Source organism: Notolepis coatsorum (assembly GCF_963971535.1).
Source record: "Notolepis coatsorum genome assembly, chromosome: 7".
Classification (NCBI taxonomy): domain Eukaryota; kingdom Metazoa; phylum Chordata; class Actinopteri; order Aulopiformes; family Paralepididae; genus Notolepis; species Notolepis coatsorum.
The window spans coordinates 1,567,885-1,593,193 of NC_140171.1; the positions used below are offsets into that span (position 1 = coordinate 1,567,885).

Genomic DNA, 25,309 nt, shown 5'->3' on the forward strand with positions numbered 1-25,309 from the left:
GTTCAGTCGAGGAGGTGTCAGTTCAATGTCTCCTCTGTTTGGTTTGACACCAGAGAAACCGGCTGTCCCTCTCCCTCTCTGACTGCATGGCCATGAGGAGGTATGTGTTGTTTTCTAATAAGAAACGTATAGAAACTTTGTTCAACTCAGACTACTAATAACATAATGTAATGTTATTATGGTCCCTCTGACCACATGGACTTGTTAAACGACATGTGTTTGTTGTTTTTTGACCCACAAGCGCAGCAGAGAGCTCGTTGAATTGTACAGTATAGTAGCATTTCAGAGCAGAAAAAACCTGTCTCAGAGTTTCTCATTCTCGTACAGACAGAGGCTCGCTGTCTCAACAAGCATTTTGCTTAGTAAGATGATTCATATTCACACACTCCGTCACACTGCAGTTGACAGATTGAGGACTATACCCCGTGTAGAGTTCACATTTTAATTTAAACCTAGTTATGCCTGTATCGCTATATACTGTAGCATAATCATACTGTATATATCAGTTTAGAATATATTACCAGTGGCTTGTTATTATATATATATATATATATATCTATATCACATTTAATCACTTTATATATACTCAATTCATATACCTGCTATACTGCTTTCACTGTCGACACTGTAATCATAACTATCTCAAACTATAGTCTACCCATATAACTGTATGATAACCATGTACAATAACACTGTATATACATACATATATATATATATACATTTACATTTATATTTTGTCATTTAGCTGAACGCTTTTATCCAAAGCGACTTACAAGGTTCTGTACGACAACAAGTCAGCAGGAAGGAAGGGCCCAACTCTATCAGCTGAGTAACAATGTTCATCAAACAGTGTTGAAACTTGGGTGCTGCAGTGATGAGTGCATCGTAGTATAGTAGAGACAAATGATGAGTATATATATATCGATATCCTGTTTACATGCCTGTATACATACATACCCACTCTGTGCACTGTACACACACTGTGTATACTATCTATATCTGTACTGTATATATCACATACTCTTATTATTAGTTATACTGCTGGCCAGGGTGGCTTTACTACCATGGTGTCTTTATACATCAGATTGATTGTTTGATTGATTGATTGATTGATTGAAAACTTTATTAACAGATTGCAGAATGGGTACAGTACAGTACGGCTCAATACATACAATTGTTAAGGGGATGCAGACCAGAGAAAGACTTTCGTCTTGTTTACATCAGGGTCCCCCATTTTCAATTCATCGTAACATATTATGACATACATGACATACAGATAGTCAGTACTGCTACAACTATACACTTATGACATATCAGATTTGCAAATACAGTACTGTTTGTGGTACAAAAAGAGTCCAGAAAAAGAGTGTATATACATTTGACGTATATATATATATTCCATTTAATCACTTGTCGTTACACTGTATATTGTTATTAATGCACTTTACTATTACACTTGCACTCTGTGGTTGGACGCCACACTTCTTTTTGTTGTACTGTACTGTACTTGTGCTGCATGATGTCGACAATATTACATTTTAATCTAATCTAGAGGACTGTAGCGACGATGGAGTCGAGTCTGTCCTGTGTGTCGTCGCTGAGGGACGAGGCGGAGCCCGTGTTCATCCAGCCGCACTACAAGGAGAGCTACCGGCTGGCCATCTACGCGCTGACCTCCGGGGGCAGACAGGCCTACGAGGACTTCATCCAGGCGGAGCAGATAAGCAGCTTCTTGTCGTCGGAGGAGATCCACTTCATCTTGGAAAATGCAGAGTTACCGGTTCCGGAGGAGGAGGAGGCCTCGGAGGCGAAACACGACATCACCGCCGCCGTCGCTGCGGCTCATCATCAGGAACGGAGTCCGCCGACCTATTTCCCGAGCGAGTCGGACGAGGAGATCCCGGAGCTGGACCTGGGCTGGCCGGAGGTGGGCCTGGACGACACCGACACCAGCATCAGCCTGCTGTTCCACCCGCCCCGACAGCACACGCCGTCCGTCAAGGACGTGATCCGCAGGCAGATCCAGGACGCCAAGCAGGTAATGGTGGTACTGAGACACACGCGTGTGCTGAATGAATACTAAATAATAATTAGGGATGTCCGATATTATCGGCCGATATCGGCATTAAAATGTGATATCGGAAAATATCGGTATCGGTTTTCAAAGAAATTAAAAAAAATTATTTTATTTTTTACATTTCTATAACCTTTATTTACCCAGGCAAGCAAGTAAGAACAAATTCTGATTTTATTTATTGTCAAAAGTATGCATAATGTCGTGTTAATTCCACGACAAGAGATATGTAATGTTAATTACCTGAAATTATTCAGTTTTTTGGGGGGGGAAACCCTGCATATATCGGTATCGGTTGATATCGGTTGATATCGGTATCGGAAATTAAGAGTTGGACAATATCGGTATATCGGTATCGGTAAAAAAGCCAATATCGAGCATCCCTAATAATAATAATAATAATAATAATAATAATAATAATAAATCAAATTTCTAGAGCGCCTTTCATGAAACCCAAGGTCGCTTTACAATCAAGAAGAGGGCCAGGGGGGAAGGGGGGCAGTAGGGGAGGATGAGGGCAGGTGAGGGTTAATGAACCTAATCTAATCTAAACTAACTAATGGGGGGAAAGCCTTGGTGAAGAGGTGGTGAATGAATGAATGAATGATTGATTGATTGATTGATTGATTGATTGATTGATTGATTGATTGATTGAAAACTTTATTTAACAGATTGCAGAATGGGGTACAATAGAGTACGGCTCAATACACACAATTGTTAATAAGGGGATGCAGACCAGAGAAAGACTTTTTTGTCTTGTTTACATCAGGGTCCCCCATTTTCAATTCAATGTTGTTGTTGTTGTTGTTGTTGTTGTTGTTGTTGGAAGTGTCTTCCTAAAACAAAACAAACGGTGTGTTTAGGTGAGGTGAGCGTTAAGCCACTGTTCCACACACACAGTAGAACCTCTCGACAGGCACTCAGGCCAGGCTTGTTGCAGCTTGAAGGAGCCTGAATGTCAGCCGCGCACGTCACGACTACTTCCCTCCCTGTGATAGAGACCCCCCCCCCCCCCCCCCCCCGCCTGCCGGCGGAACTGAACAAGTTGCTGAGGTTCAAGCAGGGTGTATATATATATATATTATTAATGACTTAAGATAGCCACATTGGTTCAGGGCTGATAAGATTCGAAAGGTGGTTCTCATTCATACTTCTGCAATGCAGATAGCAGCACATGCATCGCGCAGCAGAGAATGTTTGGGTACAGTACTAACTATGTACATTTACATTGAGTCATTTTAGCTGACGCCCTTTATCCAAAGCCACCTACAAATTGTGCTCAACGGGTCAGTATAGGAAGGGTGTCCACCTCTGGAAGCTGGTATCAGTGATATTGTTCCTTTAGCAGTGTTACACTCTGAGTGACTGAGTGGTATAGAGACATATTAGCATGGTGGGTACTGTAGTATAGACATAGTAGCTGAGGACAGTGGGTCTGTGCGAGTGAGCATGAGAGAGCGAGTGTGTGTGTGAGAGAGAGAGAGAGAGAGAGAGAGAGAGAGAGCGAGTGTGAGAGAGAGAGAGAGAGAGAGAGAGAGAGAGAGAGAGAGAGCGTGTGTGTGTGCGATCAAGCATGAGAGAGAGTGTGTGAGAGAGAGAGAGCGCGTGTGTGTGTGCGAGCGAGCATGAGAGAGAGTGTGTGAGAGAGAGAGAGAGAGAGCGTGTGTGTGAGATCAAGCATGAGAGAGAGTGTGTGAGAGAGAGAGAGAGAGAGAGTGTGTGTGCGATCAAGCATGAGAGAGAGTGTATGTGTGACAGAGAGAGAGAGCGTGTGTGTGTGTGCGAGCAAGCGAGCATGAGAGAGAGTGTGTGAGAGAGAGAGAGAGAGCGTGTGTGTGTGAGATCAAGCATGAGAGAGAGTGTGTGAGAGAGAGAGAGAGAGAGAGAGAGAGAGAGAGCGTGTGTGTGAGATCAAGCATGAGAGAGAGTGTGTGAGAGAGAGAGAGAGAGCGTGTGTGTGTGAGATCAAGCATGAGAGAGAGTGTATGTGTGAGAGAGAGAGAGAGCGTGTGTGTGTGTGCGAGAGAGAGAGAGTGTGTGTGTGTGAGATCAAGCATGAGAGAGAGTGTGTGAGAGAGAGAGAGAGAGAGAGAGAGAGAGAGCGTGTGTGTGAGATCAAGCATGAGAGAGAGTGTGTGAGAGAGAGAGAGAGAGCGTGTGTGTGTGAGATCAAGCATGAGAGAGAGTGTATGTGTGAGAGAGAGAGAGAGAGAGAGCGTGTGTGAGATCAAGCATGAGAGAGAGTGTATGTGTGAGAGAGAGAGAGAGCGTGTGTGTGTGTGCGAGAGAGAGAGAGAGAGAGTGTGTGTGCGATCAAGCATGAGAGAGAGTGTATGTGTGAGAGAGAGAGAGAGAGAGAGAGAGAGAGAGAGAGAGAGAGAGAGAGAGAGAGAGCGTGTGTGTGTGCGAGCGAGTATGAGAGAGAGTGTATGTGTGAGAGAGAGAGAGAGAGCGTGTGTGTGTGAGATCAAGCATGAGAGAGAGTGTATGTGTGAGAGAGAGAGAGAGAGAGAGAGAGAGAGAGAGAGAGAGAGAGAGAGAGAGAGCGTGTGTGTGTGCGAGCGAGTATGAGAGAGAGTGTATGTGTGAGAGAGAGAGAGAGAGCGTGTGTGTGTGAGATCAAGCATGAGAGAGAGTGTATGTGTGACAGAGAGAGAGAGCGTGTGTGTGTGTGCGAGCGAGTATGAGAGAGAGTGTGTGCGAGTGAGCGTGTGCCGTTCAGGCAGGATTTTCCCGAAAATGATCTGTCCAATAGAATGAATGACCTGGCATGTCCTTTGTTTACAAATTAGGTTTGCTCAAAAAAAGGGCAGTGTGAACGCAAACCAAAATCACCTGGTATCACCTGGCTGGTATCTCATCCGCTCAATGTCCTTTGTGGATAGCTCGCAAAGACGGAGCAGATACCGTGCGCAAACTTGATTGATTGATTGATTGATTGATTTTATTGTGGATTAGAGACATCATCCAAGGGATAAAAACATGATAAAATGCAAGCACTTATTTCCATCATGGTCCCTGGTATTAAAAAACAGGACATACATCAACATAAAACAACATCATAAAACATTAAGATACAATATGTGGGGCGGTTAGGTGGCCGAGCGGAGATTGCGTTCGTCACCAACCCCGGAGCTGTGAGCTGGATTCGCCTGTTCGAATTCGGCTCACAGCTCCGGGGTTGTCACCAGCTTGGCTGGCCGTCTGCACTAATACAATTGGCTGTATTAGAGGGTGGGAGAAGCTGGCGGGGTGGGTCCGGGTCGTTGTAAACAGCGACTCCTACAGTTCGGTCGGGGCGCCTGCTAAGCGCGGATAGGACTTGAGGGGGATAGTGTGATCCTCCCACACGCTACGCCCTCTCGATGAGAATCCGCGCTGCCAGGTGAAAAGAAGCGGTGATTGGCTGGACGTGTGTCGGAGGAAGCACGTGATAGCCTCCACTCTCCCAGATGATCTGACTGTGGGGGGTAAGTGCGCAGCGACCAGGAAGGGACTGGGAATTGGCATACGACTAACATTGGGATGGGAGAAAAATCGGAGGAAAATGGAGGAAAAAAAAAAAAAAAAAAAAGATACAATATGCGGGCGGCCGGGTAGTGCAGCGGACTAAGCAGGTTGGCCGACCGTCCATACTAGCACAATTGGCAGTGTTAGAGGGTGGCAAACCTGGCGAGGGTGGGTCCTGGTCGTTGTAAACAGCGACTCCTACAGTTCGGTTGGGGCGCCTGCACAGCAAGGGAAGGATCTGGAGGGAGGTAGTGTGACCTTCCACATGTTACACTCTCCCAGTTGATAGATATTTCATTAATATAATCATTAATATCTAATATCTTCTAAGCTCTTCTATCTAAGCTCCTCTGGGTGCATAGGTCCCTGGAATGTGGCCAGTAGTGGCTAGAGTGACCAAGTCAAACCAGGCACTTAGGAATAGAAATACATTGACCTGATGACCTGTGTGACCTAATGCTTGGCTGTATCCGGCCACAGGCCAGTGAGAGGAGCAAACCAGATTCATCCTTAGACTGCCATATACGACCAAGTCTGATCATCCATTACCAGTGGCTCGCTAATTTTGGAACTTGCAAGAGTATTTAAGCCATGATGTGTTTGTCATTCTGGAGCCTTGCAGCCCCCATGGAGGGCTGTGGTCTCCAGGACTGTTCCTCGTTCTCCGTGTGTTCCTGTCAATAAATACCATCGATTGACTTCACCTTCGTCTCCTGGCTCATCATATCAATCCAAAAAACCCAGTTTTATACTATCACAGTGAGAGTCCGCGCTGCCAGGTGAAAAGAAGTGGTGGGCTGGGTACACATGTGTCGGAGGAAGCATGTGATAGTCTCCGCCCTCCCAGACCGACGGTAGGGGGTAGAGTGCGCAACGACCAGGAAGGGGATTGGGAATTGGCATAACGACTAACATTGGGATGGGAGAAAAACGGAAAAAAGGAGGAAAAAGATAATTAAAAAGAAAAAAGATACAATATGCATATACAGTTGAAGATAAAAGAATAATAAATAAATATGCTACCCTTTGATTGATTGATGGAACATTTTATTAACAGATTGCGGAATGGGTACAATACAGTACAGCTCAATACACACAATTGTTAAGGGGATGCAGACCAGAGAAAGACTTTCGTCTTGTTTACATCAGGGTCCCCCATTTTCAATTCATCATAACATATATGACATACATGACATACAGATAGACAGTACTGCTACATCTATACATTTATGACATACCAGATTTGGGGGGGGGAAACTGTACATTGGAGGTGGTTGGGTGGGTGGGTGGGGGGGGTTGGGTAGGCGGGGGGGGGGGGGGGGTAACTGTACATTGGATTATCGACAAAACTTTACTTGGTCCCAAGAAGAGGGTCTCGTGTATTATTGGGTTAGGACATTTAGAGTACATTGGAGGGGGCCATTAGGACATTTACAGGGTCCAGTTTTTTCGAATTGCAGTCCCCCGTAGGTGCTCTTTGAGTGTGGTTTTGAAAGTGGGTAGTGATTCACATTCCTTTACAGCTTTGGGTAGGGCGTTCCACATTGATGTGGCATAATTGCGAAACGTGTTTAGTCCCTTGTTTGAGCCGAATCTGGGTTTAACATAATTTGTGGAGCTCCCTCTGGTGTTGTGGTCGTGGTATTCACTGACCTTTGGGAAGTATTTTGACATGTACATGGGTACCTTAGTCGTGTAGTGTATCTTGTAGACCTGGGCCCTGTTTCTTGTACGTGGTTCAACTAAGTCGATCAAGATGTCATTATCCAGCTTCAGTTAACCCGATGTTTGAAGCCGGGATTTTCCTGTTCCAAGAAGGTGGATTCAGTCTTGTTAACTCAAGCCAGACTTGATTCTCAGGATCAGTGCGCGCGCCCGCCTCAGCTGAGAAGACAGCAGGTGTCGATCGCAGAAATCCTGATTCTCTAGCGGCATTGATTGATTAATTGATTTAAAACTTTATTAACATATTGCAGTACGGCTCAATCGCCTCGCCGACAAGTTAAATGCGTTATCTATAGGCTAATTTTAAGTCCCTCATTACCTCAATCAATCAGATTATATTTCTTTAAACTTGCCTGCTGGATTGAATAATCAAATGAGATCTTGCTAGCGAAAATAATTAGTAAAATTGTTATACAGAATTACGATACGGCTCTCTTACCCATTGATTGATGTATAGTCGATCTTTAACTTATCTCTACTGTGGTCTAACGGGTTGTTCGTTTGACTTTCACGCAGACGACCGGTGTTCGAGACCCTAGTCTTTTCCTTCTTTTTGCAATATAGGAATAATTCAATTTGGTGCACGTTGAGAGCTATATAAAGAATGACATCCTCAATGCATGTAGATTTATAATATTTTAACTTAAAACCAGGCTACTTTGGCGTATAATCATTAATATTATATTCAAGAAAATTATATTGGATTCACAGGGTTTTGAACCCCGGTCGCTGGGTTGGCAGGCTTGAGCACTACCGCTGGGCCACTGTGCCAGATGGGATAAATTCATTGTTTATACATTAATGAACGAGAGACCCGTGTTTAGAATATTCCTTATTTTGAATGAAGTTTTATTTCTTTATCCTCATTCATTAATGTGACGTCAACGGCTCATTCAATTCCTCAAATCCGTCAAACAGCGTATCTCATCAGACATCTTAATCCCAGTTACAATTAAAATAACCACGTCATAATGTGTACATCGCACCGAGCGAGCGCCACGGTATATATAACGTGCATTATTTAGGACAAAGTGAATTTAGTATCAGCATTTTGGGTCTATTTTACATTTCAAAAGACCCCTCTGGAAGAATGGAGCACAAAAACGTAATTCAGAATGATATAACGCAGATCCTAGGCTGTGGGAATAATTTCAGGAAACGACTTGTCACTTTCTTTGCGGGGGCGTGGCTCTGCGTGATCCGGCTAACTCGAACTTGAACTCTGCTTTCGACCAGGCTCAAACTTTTGGATCTGTTGTCATGGTGATTTGGAAAATCCACGTACATGGAACCGGAAAGTCCGGCTAACTCAGTTATCCAGTTAAAGTTATCCGGCTAACTCAGTTATCCAGGTACAAGAAACAGGGCCCAGGCCCATTGCAAGTTGCTGTACTCTGTCGTCTACTCTAAGCCATCCTAGGTTGTCAAAGTGGGCAGGGGTGAGGTGGGTTCTAGGAGTCAGGTCAAGCAGTAGTCTGACCAGTTTGTTTTGAGATGTTTGTCATTTTGTTTTTAGTGCCTTTGAGGTGCTTTGGTACCATGAGGTGCAAGCATAGTCGTAGTACCCTTGAATGAGTGCTCCTGCCAGAGTCTTCAGTGTATTCTTGTTTACCAGAGAGGAGATCCGGTACAAGAATCGAGTTCGTTAGTTTAATTTTTTTTATTACATTGGATGCCATTTTGTCACAGGAAAGATTTGCCTCTAGGATGGAACCCAGGTAGGTAATTTCCTCTTTCCTTGTGACAATATTGTCACCCACTGTAACTGAGAAGCCGTCTCTTTCCTATGCCGATAGCCCTGATCGTACATACTTTTTGAAGCCAGTTAACCCGGGGGCCTGTTTAATGCTGCTGGGCAGGCTGTTCCACAGAACTGCAGCTGAGCTCACCCTTAGCCCTGCGCCGTTAAGGGTGCAATTACCACCGCACAACCCGCCCTGAGTGTGAACTAACAACACCACATCACATAAACTCATACTTTATGAACTCTGTTACCCAGACTATATGAACTCTGAACTCTGTTGACTATACTCTATACTATAGTATAGTGGTTCTCAAACTTTTTCATACCACGACCCCATTTTATTTAGGATTTTTTTGGGCGCCCCACACTTAATGTATCGCGTAATTTCAACTTGGAATGAAGGAATATCAAAATAAAAGCACACGTTGTTGAACCTGATCGTGCATATTTATTGGAAAATGTAATTACAGCACTATGTTATCAATACACATTTATAAAACGAGGCATTATCGCCAGAATATGTTGCCAGTACATAAAAAAACTAAAACAATTTGGGTCGCGACCCGTAGTTTGAGAACCACTGCTCTATACTATAGGCTCTGTTACCCAGACTACAGTATATGAACTCTGAACTCTGTTGCCTACCCCCCCTCTCTCTCCATCCTCTTCTCTCTCTCTCTCTCTCTCTCTTACTGTCTCCCTCTCTCTCTCCCTCTCTCCCTCTCATTCTCTCTCTCCCTCCCTCTGTCTCTCTCCCCCTCTCTCTTTCTCTCTGTCTCTCCTTCTCTCTCACCCCTCTCTCTCTCTTTCTTCCCTTAGTCTCTCTCTCTCTCTCTCTCTCTCTCTCTCTCTCTCTCTCTCTCTCTCTCTCTCTCTCTCTCTCTTACTGTCTCCCTCTCTCTCCCTCTCTCCCTCTCATTCTCTCTCTCCGTCCCTCTGTCTCTCTCCCCCTCTCTCTTTCTCTCTGTCTCTCCTTCTCTCTCACCCCTCTCTCTCTCTTTCTTCCCTTAGTCTCTCTCTGCCCGGCTGCCAATAATTGCTGACACTGAGCAATATGTTGCTAACTGTTTGGCTCTTCTCTTCGGAAGACCGGCCATCTGAAGGCCTCTAACACCCAACTTATACGTATATGAACCAGTATATGAACTCTGAACTCTGTTGCCTACCCCCCCTCTCTCTCCATCCTCTTCTCTCTCTCTCTCTCTCTTACTGTCTCCCTCTCTCTCCCTCTCATTCTCTCTCTCCCTCCCTCTGTCTCTCTCCCCCCCTCTCTTTCTCTCTGTCTCTCCTTCTCTCTCACCCATCTCTCTCTCTTTCTACCTCTTAGTCTCTCTCTCTCTCACACACACACACACACACACACACACACACACACACACACACACACACACACACACACACACACACACACACACACACACACACACACACACACACACACACACACACACACACACACACACACACACACACACACTCGCCACATCATATAAACTCTGAACTCTGTTACCCAGACTGCATGAACTCTGAACTCTGTTGTCTATACTCAATGTATACCTGCCTACTGACTTTACTGTCTACACCTGCCCTACACTGTAATCATAACTACCTACCTCAACCTATAGTCTACCCATGTAACTCTTTATGAGTCATGTACAATATAACATATATGTATATGTTTATTTATATTTACCATATCTGTATCACTGTACATAATAATACTGTGGATCACCAGTTTCATCACGATACGATACGATATCGATTCTTTGGACAACGATACGATATTTTACGATATCACAAAGTCTGCCACGATACGATACGATACGATTCGATTAGATTCAGGTGCCTGCGATCGATATGAGACGATATTATATTTAACACAATCAGTAACATTTAAATCAACAACAAAAAAAGGCAATGGAAATATCATTTGACATTTCTATTTTTGATCTCTTCCAGACATTTAAATGAAAAACAATCTATTGTTTTTAATACAAATAGACCTCCTGTTCACTGTTTTTAGACAGTAAATATCAGTAATTTCTGAAAATAAATTACAAAAGTAAAAAAAAGAAGAAAAAAAATGCGTTTTGGAAAATAGCTCTTTATTTGATTATCATAAAAAAGTGTTTTCTATACAGAGAGATCGACATCGGTAAATATCGGTATCGGCCAGAACAGCAACATTAATATCGGTTATCGATATCGGCCACAATTTTCACATCGGTGCATCACTCAATCTAATCTAATCTAATCTAATCTAATCTAATCTAATCTAATCTAATCTAATCTAATCTAATCTAATCTAATCTAATCTAATCTAATCTAATATAATCCAAAACTCAGATCAAGCTTGTATGTTGTCTTTGCATCAAAGGTCATCGCCGTGGCCATGGACGTCTTCACCGACGTGGACATCCTGCGGGCGCTGGTGGGCGCGGCGCTCCGGGGTGTGGTGGTCTACATCCTGCTGGACCACTTCCACTTCCGCAGCTTCCTGAACATGTCAGAGAGGTACGGCGTTAAGATCCACCACCTCAAGGTAAGGGATTAGTACAAGAAATACAACGGTAAAGGTGCTGCTATAGAGAACATTCAGCCACCATATTTTAAAGGTGCTATAGAGAACATTCAGCCACTAGATGTTAAAGGTGCTATAGAGAACATTCAGCCACTAGATGTTAAAGGTGCTATAGAGAACATTCAGCCACTAGATGTTAAAGATGCTATAGATAACATTCAGCCACTAGATGTTAAAGGTGCTATAGGTAACATTCAGCCACTAGATGTTAAAGGTGCTATAGACAACATTCAGCCACTAGATGTTAAAGGTGCTATAGATAACATTCAGCCACTAGATGTTAAAGGTGCTATAGACAACATTCAGCCACTAGATGTTAAAGGTGCTGTAGATAACATTCAGCCACTAGATGTTAAAGATGCTATAGATAACATTCAGCCACTAGATGTTAAAGGTGCTATAGATAACATTCAGCCACTAGATGTTAAAGGTGCTATAGAGAACATTCAGCCACTAGATGTTAAAGATGCTATAGATAACATTCAGCCACTAGATGTTAAAGGTGCTATAGATAACATTCAGACACTAGATGTTAAAGGTGCTATAGATAACATTCAGCCACCATATTTTAAAGGTGCTATAGAGAACATTCAGCCACTAGATGTTAAAGGTGCTATAGAGAACATTCAGCCACTAGATGTTAAAGGTGCTATAGAGAACATTCAGCCACTATATGTTAAAGGTGCTATAGGTAACATTCAGCCACTAGATGTTAAATGTGCTATAGGTAACATTCAGCCACTAGATGTTAAAGGTGCTATAGGTAACATTCAGCCACTAGATGTTAAAGGTGCTATAGATAACATTCAGCCACTAGATGTTAAAGGTGCTATAGATAACATTCAGCCACTAGATGTTAAAGGTGCTATAGATAACATTCAGCCACTAGATGTTAAAGGTGCTATAGGTAACATTCTGCCACTAGATGTTAAAGGTGCTATAGGTAACATTCAGCCACTAGATGTTAAAGGTGCTATAGGTAACATTCTGCCACTAGATGTTAAAGGTGCTATAGGTAACATTCTGCCACTAGATGTTAAAGGTGCTATAGATAACATTCAGCCACTAGATGTTAAAGGTGCTATAGATAACATTCAGCCACTAGATGTTAAAGGTGCTGTAGAGAACATTCAGACACTAGATGTTAAAGGTGCTGTAGATAACATTCAGCCACTAGATGTTAAAGGTGCTATAGATAACATTCAGCCACTAGATGTTAAAGGTGCTATAGATAACATTCAGCCACTAGATGTTAAAGGTGCTGTAGATAACATTCAGCCACTAGATGTTAAAGGTGCTAGAGACAACATTCAGCCACTAGATGTTAAAGGTGCTATAGATAACATTCAGCCACTAGATGTTAAAGGTGCTGTAGATAACATTCAGCCACTAGATGTTAAAGGTGCTATAGAGAACATTCTGCCACTAGATGTTAAAGGTGCTATAGAGAACATTCAGCCACTAGATGTTAAAGGTGCTATAGATAACATTCAGCCACTAGATATTAAAGGTGCTATAGATAACATTCAGCCACTAGATATTAAAGATGCTATAGATAACATTCAGCCACTAGATGTTAAAGGTGCTGTAGATAACATTCAGCCACTAGATGTTAAAGGTGCTATAGATAACATTCAGCCACTAGATGTTAAAGGTGCTATAAATAACATTCAGCCACTAGATGTTAAAGGTGCTATAGATAACATTCAGCCACTAGATGTTAAAGGTGCTATAGACAACATTCAGCCACTAGATGTTAAAGGTGCTATAGGTAACATTCTGCCACTAGATGTTAAAGGTGCTATAGACAACATTCAGCCACTATGTTAAAGGTGCTATAGATAACATTCAGCCACTAGATGTTAAAGGTGCTATAGGTAACATTCTGCCACTAGATGTTAAAGGTGCTATAGGTAACATTCAGCCACTAGATGTTAAAGGTGCTATAGATAACATTCAGCCACTAGATGTTAAAGGTGCTATAGAGAACATTCAGCCACTAGATGTTAAAGGTGCTATAGATAACATTCAGCCACTAGATGTTAAAGGTGCTATAGAGAACATTCAGCCACTAGATGTTAAAGGTGCTGTAGATAACATTCAGCCACTAGATGTTAAAGGTGCTATAGGTAACATTCAGCCACTAGATGTTAAAGGTGCTATAGATAACATTCAGCCACTAGATGTTAAATGTGCTATAGAGAACATTCAGCCACTAGATGTTAAAGATGCTATAGATAACATTCAGCCACTAGATGTTAAAGGTGCTATAGGTAACATTCAGCCACTAGATGTTAAAGGTGCTATAGATAACATTCAGCCACTAGATGTTAAAGGTGCTATAGGTAACATTCAGCCACTAGATGTTAAAGGTGCTATAGATAACATTCAGCCACTAGATGTTAAAGGTGCTATAGGTAACATTCAGCCACTAGATGTTAAAGGTGCTATAGGTAACATTCAGCCACTAGATGTTAAAGGTGCTATAGATAACATTCAGTCATCACTAGATGTTAAAGGTGCTATATTTAACATTCAGCCACTAGATGTTAACGGTGCTGTAGATAACATTCAGTCACTAAATGTTAAAGGTGCTGTAGATAACATTCAGCCACTAGATGTTAAAGGTGCTATAGGTAACATTCAGTCACTAGATGTTAAAGGTGCTATAGATAACATGCAGCCACTAGATGTTAAAGGTGCTATAGATAACATTCAGCCACTAGATGTTAAAGGTGCTATAGATAACATTCAGCCACTAGATGTTAAAGGTGCTATAGATAACATTCAGCCACTAGATGTTAAAGGTGCTGTAGAGAACATTCAGCCACTAGATGTTAAAGGTGCTATAGAGAACATTCAGACACCATATTTTAAAGGTGCTATAGAGAACATTCAGCCACTAGATGTTAAAGGTGCTATAGAGAACATTCAGCCACTAGATGTTAAAGGTGCTATAGAGAACATTCAGCCACTAGATGTTAAAGGTGCTAAAGATAACATTCAGCCACTAGATGTTAAAGGTGCTATAGATAACATTCAGCCACTAGATGTTAAAGGTGCTGTAGATAACATTCAGCCACTAGATGTTAAAGGTGCTATAGATAACATTCAGCCACTAGATGTTAAAGGTGCTATAGATAATATTCAGCCACTAGATGTTAAAGCTGCTATAGGTAACATTCAGCCACTAGATGTTAAAGGTGCTATAGATAACATTCAGCCACTAGATGTTAAAGGTGCTATAGATAACATTCAGCCACTAGATGTTAAAGGTTCTATAGGTAACATTCAGCCACTAGATGTTAAAGGTGCTATAGGTAACATTCAGCCACTAGATGTTAAAGGTGCTATAGATAACATTCAGCCACTAGATGTTAAAGGTGCTATAGATAACATTCAGCCACTAGATGTTAAAGGTGCTATAGGTAACATTCAGCCACTAGATGTTAAAGGTGCTATAGGTAACATTCAGCCACTAGATGTTAAAGGTGCTATAGGTAACATTCAGCCACTAGATGTTAAAGGTGCTGTAGATAACATTCGGCCACTGCAATTTATCCAATCAGGTGCATTCCATATGGGGGAATGGGAAGTAGGGAGGGGATACATGGATACATGAGCTCAGTACTAGTCATTGTATCAAGGGCCCAATGTTAGTGTTAGTCCTTGTATCAAGAGATCTGTGTCAGTGTTAGTCCCTGTATCAACAGCTCAGTGTTAGTCTTTGTATTAAGAGATCAGTATCAAGAGATCAGTGTTAGTCCTTGTATCAAGGGCCCAATTTTAGTGTTAGTCCCTGTATCAAGAGCTCTGTGTCAGTGTTTGTATTAAGAGATCAGTGTTAGCCTTTGTATCAAGAGATCAGTGTTAGCCTTTGTATTAAGAGATCAGTGTTAGCCTTTGTATCAAGAGCTCAATGTTAGTCCCTGTATCAAGAGCTCAATGTTAGTCCCTGTATCAAGAGCTCAATGTTAGTCCCTGTATCAAGAGCTCAATGTTAGTCCCTGTATCAAGAGCTCAATGTTAGTCCCTTGTATCAAGAGCTCAATGTTAGTCCCTGTATCAAGAGCTCAATGTTAGTCCCTGTATCAAGAGCTCAATGTTAGTCCCTGTATCACGAGCTCAGTTAATGAAAGCACGTCTCCATGTATGTCCTATTCGTGGTGGTGGGGCTGCCGCCATCATGTGGATCTCTGCCTGGGCCTTGGGAAATCAGATAGGATGACATTGTCTGATATCACCATGGCGATTCAAACCAGTCATTTGTCAGTATATGCAAATGTTTCTGGCAGGCGATGCAGCTGGAAAGCAGCAGCAGACAAGCCTGGCTGTGCTCTGACCTTTCCTATACTGCCGGGAGCTTTAGTGGATTATGGTTTGCTCCACACCCCAGCGTTCATCATCACCGTTTGCCTGCCCCAGTAAGAAGCCCGGTTGGCACCACGGCGCACCCACTACGCTACCATAATAGGAGACGGTGTTTCTATGCCCTCCAGGCCCGGGGACTTGTCTTGGGCCGTAGGTTTGACAGCAGCACCGGCTCAGTCGTCAGCGTAGGGATCTGTCTCTGCCTGTTTAATACAAAACAATGATAATCGGGGGATCAGACGCAGCAACCTCTGTTAGAACATAACGCCACACCCCACCGAAATATCTTATCCAATTACTTCCATCGCTTCCGTGACAATCATTCATATTCCACTAGATAAGGAGCCGTGCTGATTTTATACTTCCAAAATTCATTAATGGGCATGAATATTTTTGTTTATATTCTGCGGCATTGGAGTGGAACGAGCTTCCAGTGGCCCTGAAAAGCATTGAAGAGGGGGGAACTTTAGACGTGCCACAAAGAAATGGCTAGCCAGTGTAATGTAGAGTATAGCCACGTCTAGGAAGGAGCGGGTAGGGCGTCTCTGTTAGTCTCTTGATAGTATATGTAGAAGCGAAATACAGGTTAATAATGTTTTATGTGGATGTTCTATGTTTTATTATGATGCCCTGTGTTTTTATTATGATGCTCTATGTTTTATTATGATGCTCTATGTTTTATGTTGATGTCTGTCCATGTCCAAAATCAGGGACCATGACGGAAATAAGTGCTTGCACTTTCTCATGTTTTTATCCCTTGGATGCTGTCTTTAAAAATCAATCAATCACCCCCACCCGTATAATTTAATTTAGCAATGCTACACGACCATAGATGCAACACCTGAGTGACCACATCCAAACAAAAGTACTTAGAAAAGGTATGTCGAAGCTCCGGCTAGACATAATACTAAAATTGGAACGAAAAGGTATCTCCAAGGTCTTTTAGAACATATAAAGTCAGGTCTAAGGTGTTATAGAACATATAAAGTCAGCTCTAAAGTCTTATAGAACATATAAAGTGATCTCCAAGGACTTATAGAACATCTAAAGTCAGCTCTAAGGTCTTATAGAACATCTAAAGTTATCTCCAAGGTCTTATAGAACATCTAAAGTTATCTCCAAGGTCTTATAGAACATCTAAAGCCAGCTCCACGGTCTTAGAACATCTAAAGTGATCTCCAAGGTCTTAAAGAACATCTAAAGTTATCTCCAAGGTCTTAAAGAACATCTAAAGTCAGCTCTAAGGTCTTATAGAACATCTAAAGGTATCTCTTTTTTTTCTCCCATCCCAATTTCGTATTGTCCAATTCTTCCCTCCCCTGTCTCGAACGTTGTTAGGCCATGCCTCCCACAGGCCGGCTGCAATGTGGACGAAGCTTTACATCACTTGTCCCCTCCGGTACTCGAGGAAGCAGCCGTCGCATCTTTTCACCTGCACAGCGCGATCTCTCAGCGGCGAGGGTCTGCGTGGGAGGGACACGCCGCCCTCGTCGCTTCCTGATTCCGCTGCGCAGGCGCACCAACCGACCTGTAGGAGTCGCTGTCCAAGCGGTAGAATAATGAAGACTGTCTGCGACAGACACGGAAATAATGCATTCGTTTCAACACTGACGTGCTCGGACCCATAATTCATTATAGTTAATTGTAAAATAGAGACATTAGTGTAATTATTGTTGGCGGTTGTAGCGGCAGTTGTAGCGCACCTCGAGGAGAATGCGTCACGCCCGGCAGCAGGCAAGGGGAGCGGGGCTAGGCCTGGCAGCCTATTCTTTAATCCCAGCCCAAGAGTGCTGCCGAGTGCTTCCGCGTTTTCCCTGATTGGCCGCGACAACGCCTAGCACGCCCCGCGGCAGAGCGGCAGCGGCAGAGCGGAGTTATGCAGCCGTAATCCCCCCTGTTTTAACATCGACGGTAAGCTCAACTCGTTCGCCGCCTTGCTGTGGAGCCTGCGGTGCGTTGGTGACAAGTTCGAATCACTTAAATTTTTTTTTCTTTTTTTCTTTTTTTTTTTACGTTTAATTAATTTATCATCTCTCTATATAAACGTGCATTCTTTCGCCAGTTCAGTTTAGGCATTCTTTCGGAGTTGGTTAAGGTTAGAGTTTGTCGCAGAGCATGGCAATAGAATGCCTGTCTGTCTTTCTTGACGCGGAGGCAGCAGCCTATTTCCGCTCTACCGCTCTGCCGCGCGCCGCGGTCACATGGGCGTCGTGGCCAATCAGAGAAACGCGACGCACCCTTGGGCTGGGATTAATATAGACGCGGCCTGGCAGGCTGTATCCCCCCCCCCCCTTTTTCCTTCACCTCTCTCTTCCTCTGTTTTTTCTCTCTTACAACCTAAACCCCCATATCCCCCCCCCCCCCTCCCCCTAAAACAACTACGTTTCCTTCGATAAAGAAACCCTCTTAGGAGGGACGGGCTTTTATTGAAGCAGCGTGTTAACATTTCACTGAACGTGTTGCGTATGCGTAACGAGTGTTGAGTGTTACGGGGCAATTCTTGGTTGTGAATGGAGCCGCTGGTGCTGCTTGTGGGGCCAAGTTTTTAGACAAACGTGGACCTAGGGCTCGCGGTTTGGTGGCTAGCTTCGTGCTGTGGTTTTTGGCCACGCTGCATGCTCGCGTATGGGTTGGGAAAACAACACATGGCTGGAGGCACTCTCCTTTTCACCTCGTGTGTCTCTTCACTTTACGTGAGGTTGCTGGGGGGGGGGGGGGGGGGGGGATATAAACCGCTCATTGGATGTGTTATATCAATTTGGTGAAGTTCTGACTGTGCGTGTGACGAGGAGGTGGCGCAAAACAAGCGCTCCGGTCAGCGTCGGCATTGGGCATTGGAGGTGACGGGCGGGGGATTGGACCTTGACTGTGTCTCCCCTCCCTCTACCCCTCTTCCCCTGTACGCTCAGCGTGGTGACGCACGTACGTGGGATTCCGCTCTGTCAGGTTGGGGCTGGCGCCCTCGGCATCCGTAGCGTCGAGCAGGCATTGGCGTTTCCTGCTCGTACGCGATGCGAAATTAAGAGCAGCTGTTCCCTCTCTGGCGTTGGGCTGCGTTACTATTCCTGTGGGGAAGCGCAGGCTGCCCGACATGTCACTTCTCGTGACAGAGGCTGGTACCCGGGTCGTTTTTTGGTTGAAACAAACATGCAGCGATGTCACTCAAATATGTTTGAACGTGCACCTGAAACGGGATATAATGAGGGTTATTCTGTAACCCTAGTTATATGAGTTCATGTCAGGTAGGCAACTGTCTATCTTGTGAAATGAAGGCGTGGGGCTTAGGTTTTTTCCTTCGGTGGGCATCGCGGTGGGCTAGCACTGCTTGTGCCAGTTATGTCAGATCCCTCCTCTGGGAGGTTATGACATTTGTCAATTATTATTGTGGCATTATGAGCGCGGGGAGCGTCCTCAGAGAGTTTCAGAGCCTCCTCCTCAGGGAGTTCAGAGCCTCCTCAGAGTTTCAGAGTCTGCCCCTCAGTGAGAGAGCCTCCTCAGAGTTTCAGAGTCTGCCCCTCAGTGAGAGAGCCTCCTCGGAGGAGTGTGTTAAAGCCCCGGGGACCCCCATATGATGGGCCGTGTCCCGCGGCAGCAGGTGTTGGGCGTGGGACCGAGCCTACTGGGACCGAGCCTACACCGTCTGTGGGCCCCCTTCCCTCCATCCCCTGCCATAACGACGTCACTGCAGGCTCGAGTTCTCTTATTGGCCCGAGGGGTATGCCCGTGAGTTGGGGTCTGCATGGCGGATCCCAAACTCGCGTTGGCGAATGAGAGGTCTCTACGGGATAAACCTGGGCGTCTTCCCCTCTCGTGAGATAGCGGAATTTGTGATTGTGACAGATGGTTTTTTCCCCAGGCTCTGTATATAAACCCTGTGTCAGTGTCCTCCTCCGGGAGTTTTCAGAGCCTCTTCCTCAGGGGGTCCTCACCTGTCGTGTCCTGTCCGATGCGCTGGCGGTGTAAAGGGTGGTGTCGCGAGTAAACACCTGGAGAGGTCTCGATGCCACGGCCCTGTTGACCTGGCTCCTGGACTCCTGGACTCGGCGGCAGGGCCTGCCTTTGAGTGGTCCATGGGGCTGGGACCTCCTCCAGAGGTCGGAACCCCCGACCCCACGAGACGCCTCGCGGGCAGCGTCAGGGTTTAACGAGGTGTGAGAGCGGTATCACAAGCTTATGCTTCGCTTACGTTTTCCTGGTAGCGAGCGGGGCATGCGGTGGGGTGGTCGCGGGTCCTTCTGTCCCGCGGTCTACTCACCTTGTGCGTTTTTTGGGTGCTGTCCCCTTTTTTGCACGGTCAGTGTCCTGTCCTGTCCCCCCCCCCACCCCTCACTAGGAAGGGTGGGGGGGCCCGGACCCTCCCCAGTGTTCTGATGGTTGTAGGGGACCTCAGCGGGTGCATTTGTCGGGCTCTCCGCCTCCTGCTCCGTTTCTATGTCCCATAGAGCAGAACGGGAGCAAGAACGAAATGAAACGAAGGTTATCCTATAACCCTAGTTACATGAGTTCTTGTGAGCGTTCTGCTCTCACTCACTGAGGAGTCAGGACCCCTGACTGTCTTCCGAATGAAGGTTAAGACTCGGGAAGGACGAGGCACGGTCACGCCCCTCGCTTATTTCCATAAGCGGAAATGGGCGTGGCCGGGCAAATGATGGGTGCATGTAGCGAAGGTTTTCAGTGAATAAATAGGTCATGATGTTAATTCCCATAGAGCAGAACGCTCACAAGAACTCATGTAACTAGGGTTATAGGATAACCTTCGATAAAGATTAGGGCTACACTAATATTATAGTATTAAAAACTGATGAGTTATATTCATTAAAGAAAGTTGATTTAATACAAAAAAAATACTAATTTAATCAGATTAATCACTTTATTCAAATTGAGGATTTAGTTTGAGGATATTTATATAAAAAAAAAAATCGAATTTTATTTAAATTTAAATTTTTTTAACTAAGGTCCGTTCGAAAAACCTGGACGAAGTTCGAAGCCCAAAAACGGGGACAGCTCTACCTGTAGCATGCTCTAAACATGTTACCTGCTCTAAACATGTTACCTGCTCTAAACATGTTACCTGCTCTAAACATGTTACCTGCTCTAAACACGGTACCTGCTCTAAACATGTTACCTCCTCTGGTCCAAATCTTGCCGGCGTGTCTTCATCGTTGAGCTGACGGTCCCATGGGAGGAAGCCATCGATGAGGCATTGGAACGGAAGAGGCTGCGATCATATGCCAACTTAGCAGCTGAAGCAGAGGGGCGGCGGGGCTGGACTGTGAAGGTGTGGCCAGTGGAGGTGGGCTGCAGAGGCTTTGTGGCCAGTTCCACCTAGGGCTGGGCGATATAACGATAATGATAAAAAAAAAAAATTACCTGCAACAGGGCAGTTTTAAAACAGTGGACAGACTTGTCTTTCTTGCCTGCAACTTAAAGTAATGGCTTTGCTTGTCCAAATGACAATACTGACCAAATTGAGATTTCTTTTTCTCTTGTCCATTTATTTTGTTTGCTTTCTAATTTAAAATACATTTTGAAACCGTCTGTACACAGTAGGCTATGTGTGCTAGCAGAACTAGACTCCAGTCACGAGTCACGGTGCACATGTGCGGTGGTTTGTCCACCAAAAAAGCGCCAAAAGATAGAAAAGAAACTAGCAGAGCCAGAACTGTTCAACTCCCTTGGAGCCACAGCCAGCAGAGAAGCCGGTTTACTTTAGCTTTTAAACCAGCTGCAGCCTGAGAACTGGAGTGTGAGGGGATGTAACACTAAAGATGGCGGCAACGACAAAGAATTGCTGCAAAATAAACATACATCTGTTGTTTAAAAAAGAAAAAAAAAAGAAAAAAAAATTGTAATACTTATAACAATTTCGATAATTATCGATATCGAGAAATATGATAACATTATCTTATTACATGGCGTTTTCACATTCGCCGAAATGCTTGCTTGTGATTGGTCAATAGCCCCCCGACTGCGGTCATTATTTTTCAATAATGACCGCAGATTTTTCAATAATGACCGCAGAGCGCAGCTGTTCGCAATCAAGCCCACTGACACACTGTTTCAGTGCAATTAGACACTGCCGTGCCGGCGATGACAGGGGGCGGAGCCAGAACACAGCGGAGCCAGAACACAGAGGCTGCCCGCGATAATAATAATCACTTTATTTGGGCTGACAGAGCCACAGAACAACTGCGATTTGTCAAATGAATTAGGTATATTGTTAGTAAGTTAGCCATGTAATAAGCGGGATAATGTATAGCCTACTCGGTCATTGTCGCAAAATAATTGACCTTCACTACGTTTAAAACACCTCGGCGCGGCGCCTCGGTATTTTAAACTCTGTGTCGGTCAATTATTTTGCGACAATGACCTCGTAGGCATACATTATCCCTTACATATCGTTATCGCGATATGATTTTTTTCCATATCGCCCAGCCCTAGTTCCACCACAAGGCTCCTGAAGGAAGTAGGGATCAGAGGACAGGCCCAACGGAAGGCAATCAAAGAACTTGCCCACTGCAGCAGAACGGAGCGGTCACTGGTTGTTGTGGCTGAAACGTAGAGACGCATCATCATGGGGGCTGCTAAATGAACACGTGGTGCCGCCGTGCGACACACACCCATGAGGCCTGATCACCAGCCTGTGGTGGTGGGCCCACCTCCATGGCAGAGGAGGGTGTATTGTGATAAATGGCCGAAACACCCAATGAGGTCGGGGGGGAACACAACTGAAGATGTGTCGTATACTGGTGGAACGGCACCACGTGATCATTGCCAAATTCCACCCCCCCACTCCAACCTCGTTCAATTGTTGTGCGGAATATTTAGGGATCTTTAACAACTAGTCCTATTAAGAATCCTGCTCTTGGGCGGTCAGGTGGCGTAGCGGAGATTGCGTTCGTCACCAACCCCGGAGACGCTGGATTCGCCTGTTTGAATCCAGCTCCCGGCGTTGTCACCAGCTTGGCTGGCCGTTCACACTAATACAATTGGCAGTATTAGAGGGTGGGAGAAGCTGGCGGGGTGGGTCCGGGTCGTTGTAAACAGCGACTCCTACAGTTCGGTCGGGGCGCCTGCTAAGCGCGGATAGGATCTAAGGGCGGTAGTGTGACCCTTCCACACGCTACGCCCTCTCAGGGAGGATCCGCGCTGCCAGGTGAAAAGAAGCGGTTGATTGGCTGGACGTGTGTCGGAGGAAGCACGTGATGGCCTCCACTCTCCCAGACCGACTGTGGGGGGTAAGTGCGCAGCGACCAGGAAGGGGATTGGGAATTGGCATAACGACTAACATTGGGATGGGAGAAAATCGGAGGAAAAAGGAGGGGGGAAAAGATAAAAAAAAACAAAAACAAAAAAGAATCCTGCTCTAAACATGTGACCTGCTCTAAACATGTGACCTGCAGCAGCCCCTCCCTCCTCAGAGTAGACATGTGACCTGCAGCTTGTCTTTCCTGTTCAGCAGCATGTACAGTACAGACAGCCGGTCCTCAGAGCTGCGGGGAAGAATGCTGCCGTGCGCGTGTTGTTTTGGCCTAACGTGCGTTAGTTGTGCCGAACGCTCAAGGCGTCCCGTCCAGCTCAGTGTGACTGATCCAGAATCAGTGCGCTGTCCTCAGTTAACTGATCCAGAATCAGTGTGCTCTCCTCAGTTAACTGATCCAGAATCAGTGTGCTGTCCTCAGTGTGACTGATCCAGAATAAGTGTGCTGTGCTGTCCTCAGTTAACTGATCCAGAATCAGTGTGCTGTGCTGTCCTCAGTTAACTGATCCAGAATCAGTGTGCTGTCCTCAGTGTGACTGATCCAGAATCAGTGTGCTGTCCTCCGTCGACTGATCCAGAATCAGTGCGCTGTCCTCCGTCGACTGATCCAGAATCAGTGCGCTGTCCTCCGTCGACTGATCCAGAATCAGTGCGCTGTCCTCCGTCGACTGATCCAGAATCAGTGCGCTGTCCTCCTCCGACTGATCCAGAATCAGTGCGCTGTCCTCCGTCGACTGATCCAGAATCAGTGTGCTGTGCTGTCCTCCGTCGACTGATCCAGAATCAGTGTGCTGTCCTCAGTCGACTGATCCAGAATCAGTGTGCTGTCCTCAGTCGACTGATCCAGAATCAGTGTGCTGTCCTCAGTCGACTGATCCAGAATCAGTGTGCTGTCCTCCGTCGACTGATCCAGAATCAGTGTGCTCTCCTCAGTTGACTGATCCAGAATCAGTGTGCTCTCCTCCGTCGACTGGTCCACAGGTTCCATCTTGTCCGAGGCTGTGGAGAATAGGGTGTGTGCGTGTGTGCAGTGTGTGCAGTGTGTGCAGTGTGTGTCAAGGAGAGTATAACAGAAGGAAGGGTCGTCACGTCACTGCGTAGCGCGTTTTTGTGCCAAGTGTGGAAACGTCCAGTTCGGCCGACAGCGAGTTGAACGGGACCAGCCGTCTCCTCCTTCATGACCTGTCATTTAAACAGGCTGTTACCTCGGGTGACGGAATCACCTGCAATGTGTTGCCTTGTTAAACTAGCTAACGTTTGATATGTTTAAGTTTAAGTTTATTTGCAAAAGGGACAGTGCATATTAATCGACATAAAAAATTTAAATACGCCAGAATTAGCCAGAAGGCTAGATTTCATCTGTAGTCGCTGGCCAAGATGTTAAAAAGGGCATCAACCACTAGGCGGTTGGTTAGGTGGCCGAGCGGAGATTGCGTTCGTCACCAGCCCCGGAGCTGTGAGCTGGATTCGCCTGTTCGAATCCAGCTCACAGCTCCGGCGTTGTCACCAGCTTGGCTGGCCGTCTGCACTAATACAATTGGCTGTAGCCTGTATTAGAGGGTGGGAGAAGCTGGCGGGGTGGGTCCGGGTCGTTGTAAACAGCGACTCCTACAGTTCGGTCGGGGCGCCTGCTAAGCGCGGATAGGACGTGAGGGGGATAGTGTGGTCCTCCCACACGCTACGCCCTCTCGATGAGAATCCGCGCTGCCAGGTGAAAAGAAGCGGTGATTGGCTGGACGTGTGTCGGAGGAAGCACGTGGTCGCCTCCACTCTCCCAGATGATCTGACTGTGGGGGGTAAGTGCGCAGCGACCAGGAAGGGACTGGGAATTGGCATACGACTAACATTGGGATGGGAGAAAATCGGAGGAAAATGGAGGGGGAAAAAGACCACAAAAAAAAAAGGGCATCAACCTAAAGTGATTAAAAAAAAAAAGGTTATCACACATAACATACATCAAATAGGCCTACATAAAATACAATTCATCATCACAATATACACATTTTAACAAAAATACACATATAAAACAGAATAAAGCTG

At 45.2% G+C, this 25,309-nt stretch overlaps 1 protein-coding gene across 1 annotated transcript in view; it reads left to right on the forward strand.

The window, feature by feature from the left end:
* LOC311232581 (uncharacterized protein) overlaps positions 1 to 25,309 on the forward strand; it is a 34,252-nt gene continuing 8,943 nt past the window's right edge. Inside the window, exons 1-3 of the mRNA XM_084319442.1 lie at positions 1 to 100; positions 1,556 to 2,041; positions 11,434 to 11,598. Of these exons, the coding sequence (XP_084175568.1) occupies positions 1,571 to 2,041; positions 11,434 to 11,598 (636 nt within the window). The 5' untranslated portion in view covers positions 1 to 100; positions 1,556 to 1,570. The remainder of the gene's footprint in view (positions 101 to 1,555; positions 2,042 to 11,433; positions 11,599 to 25,309) is intronic.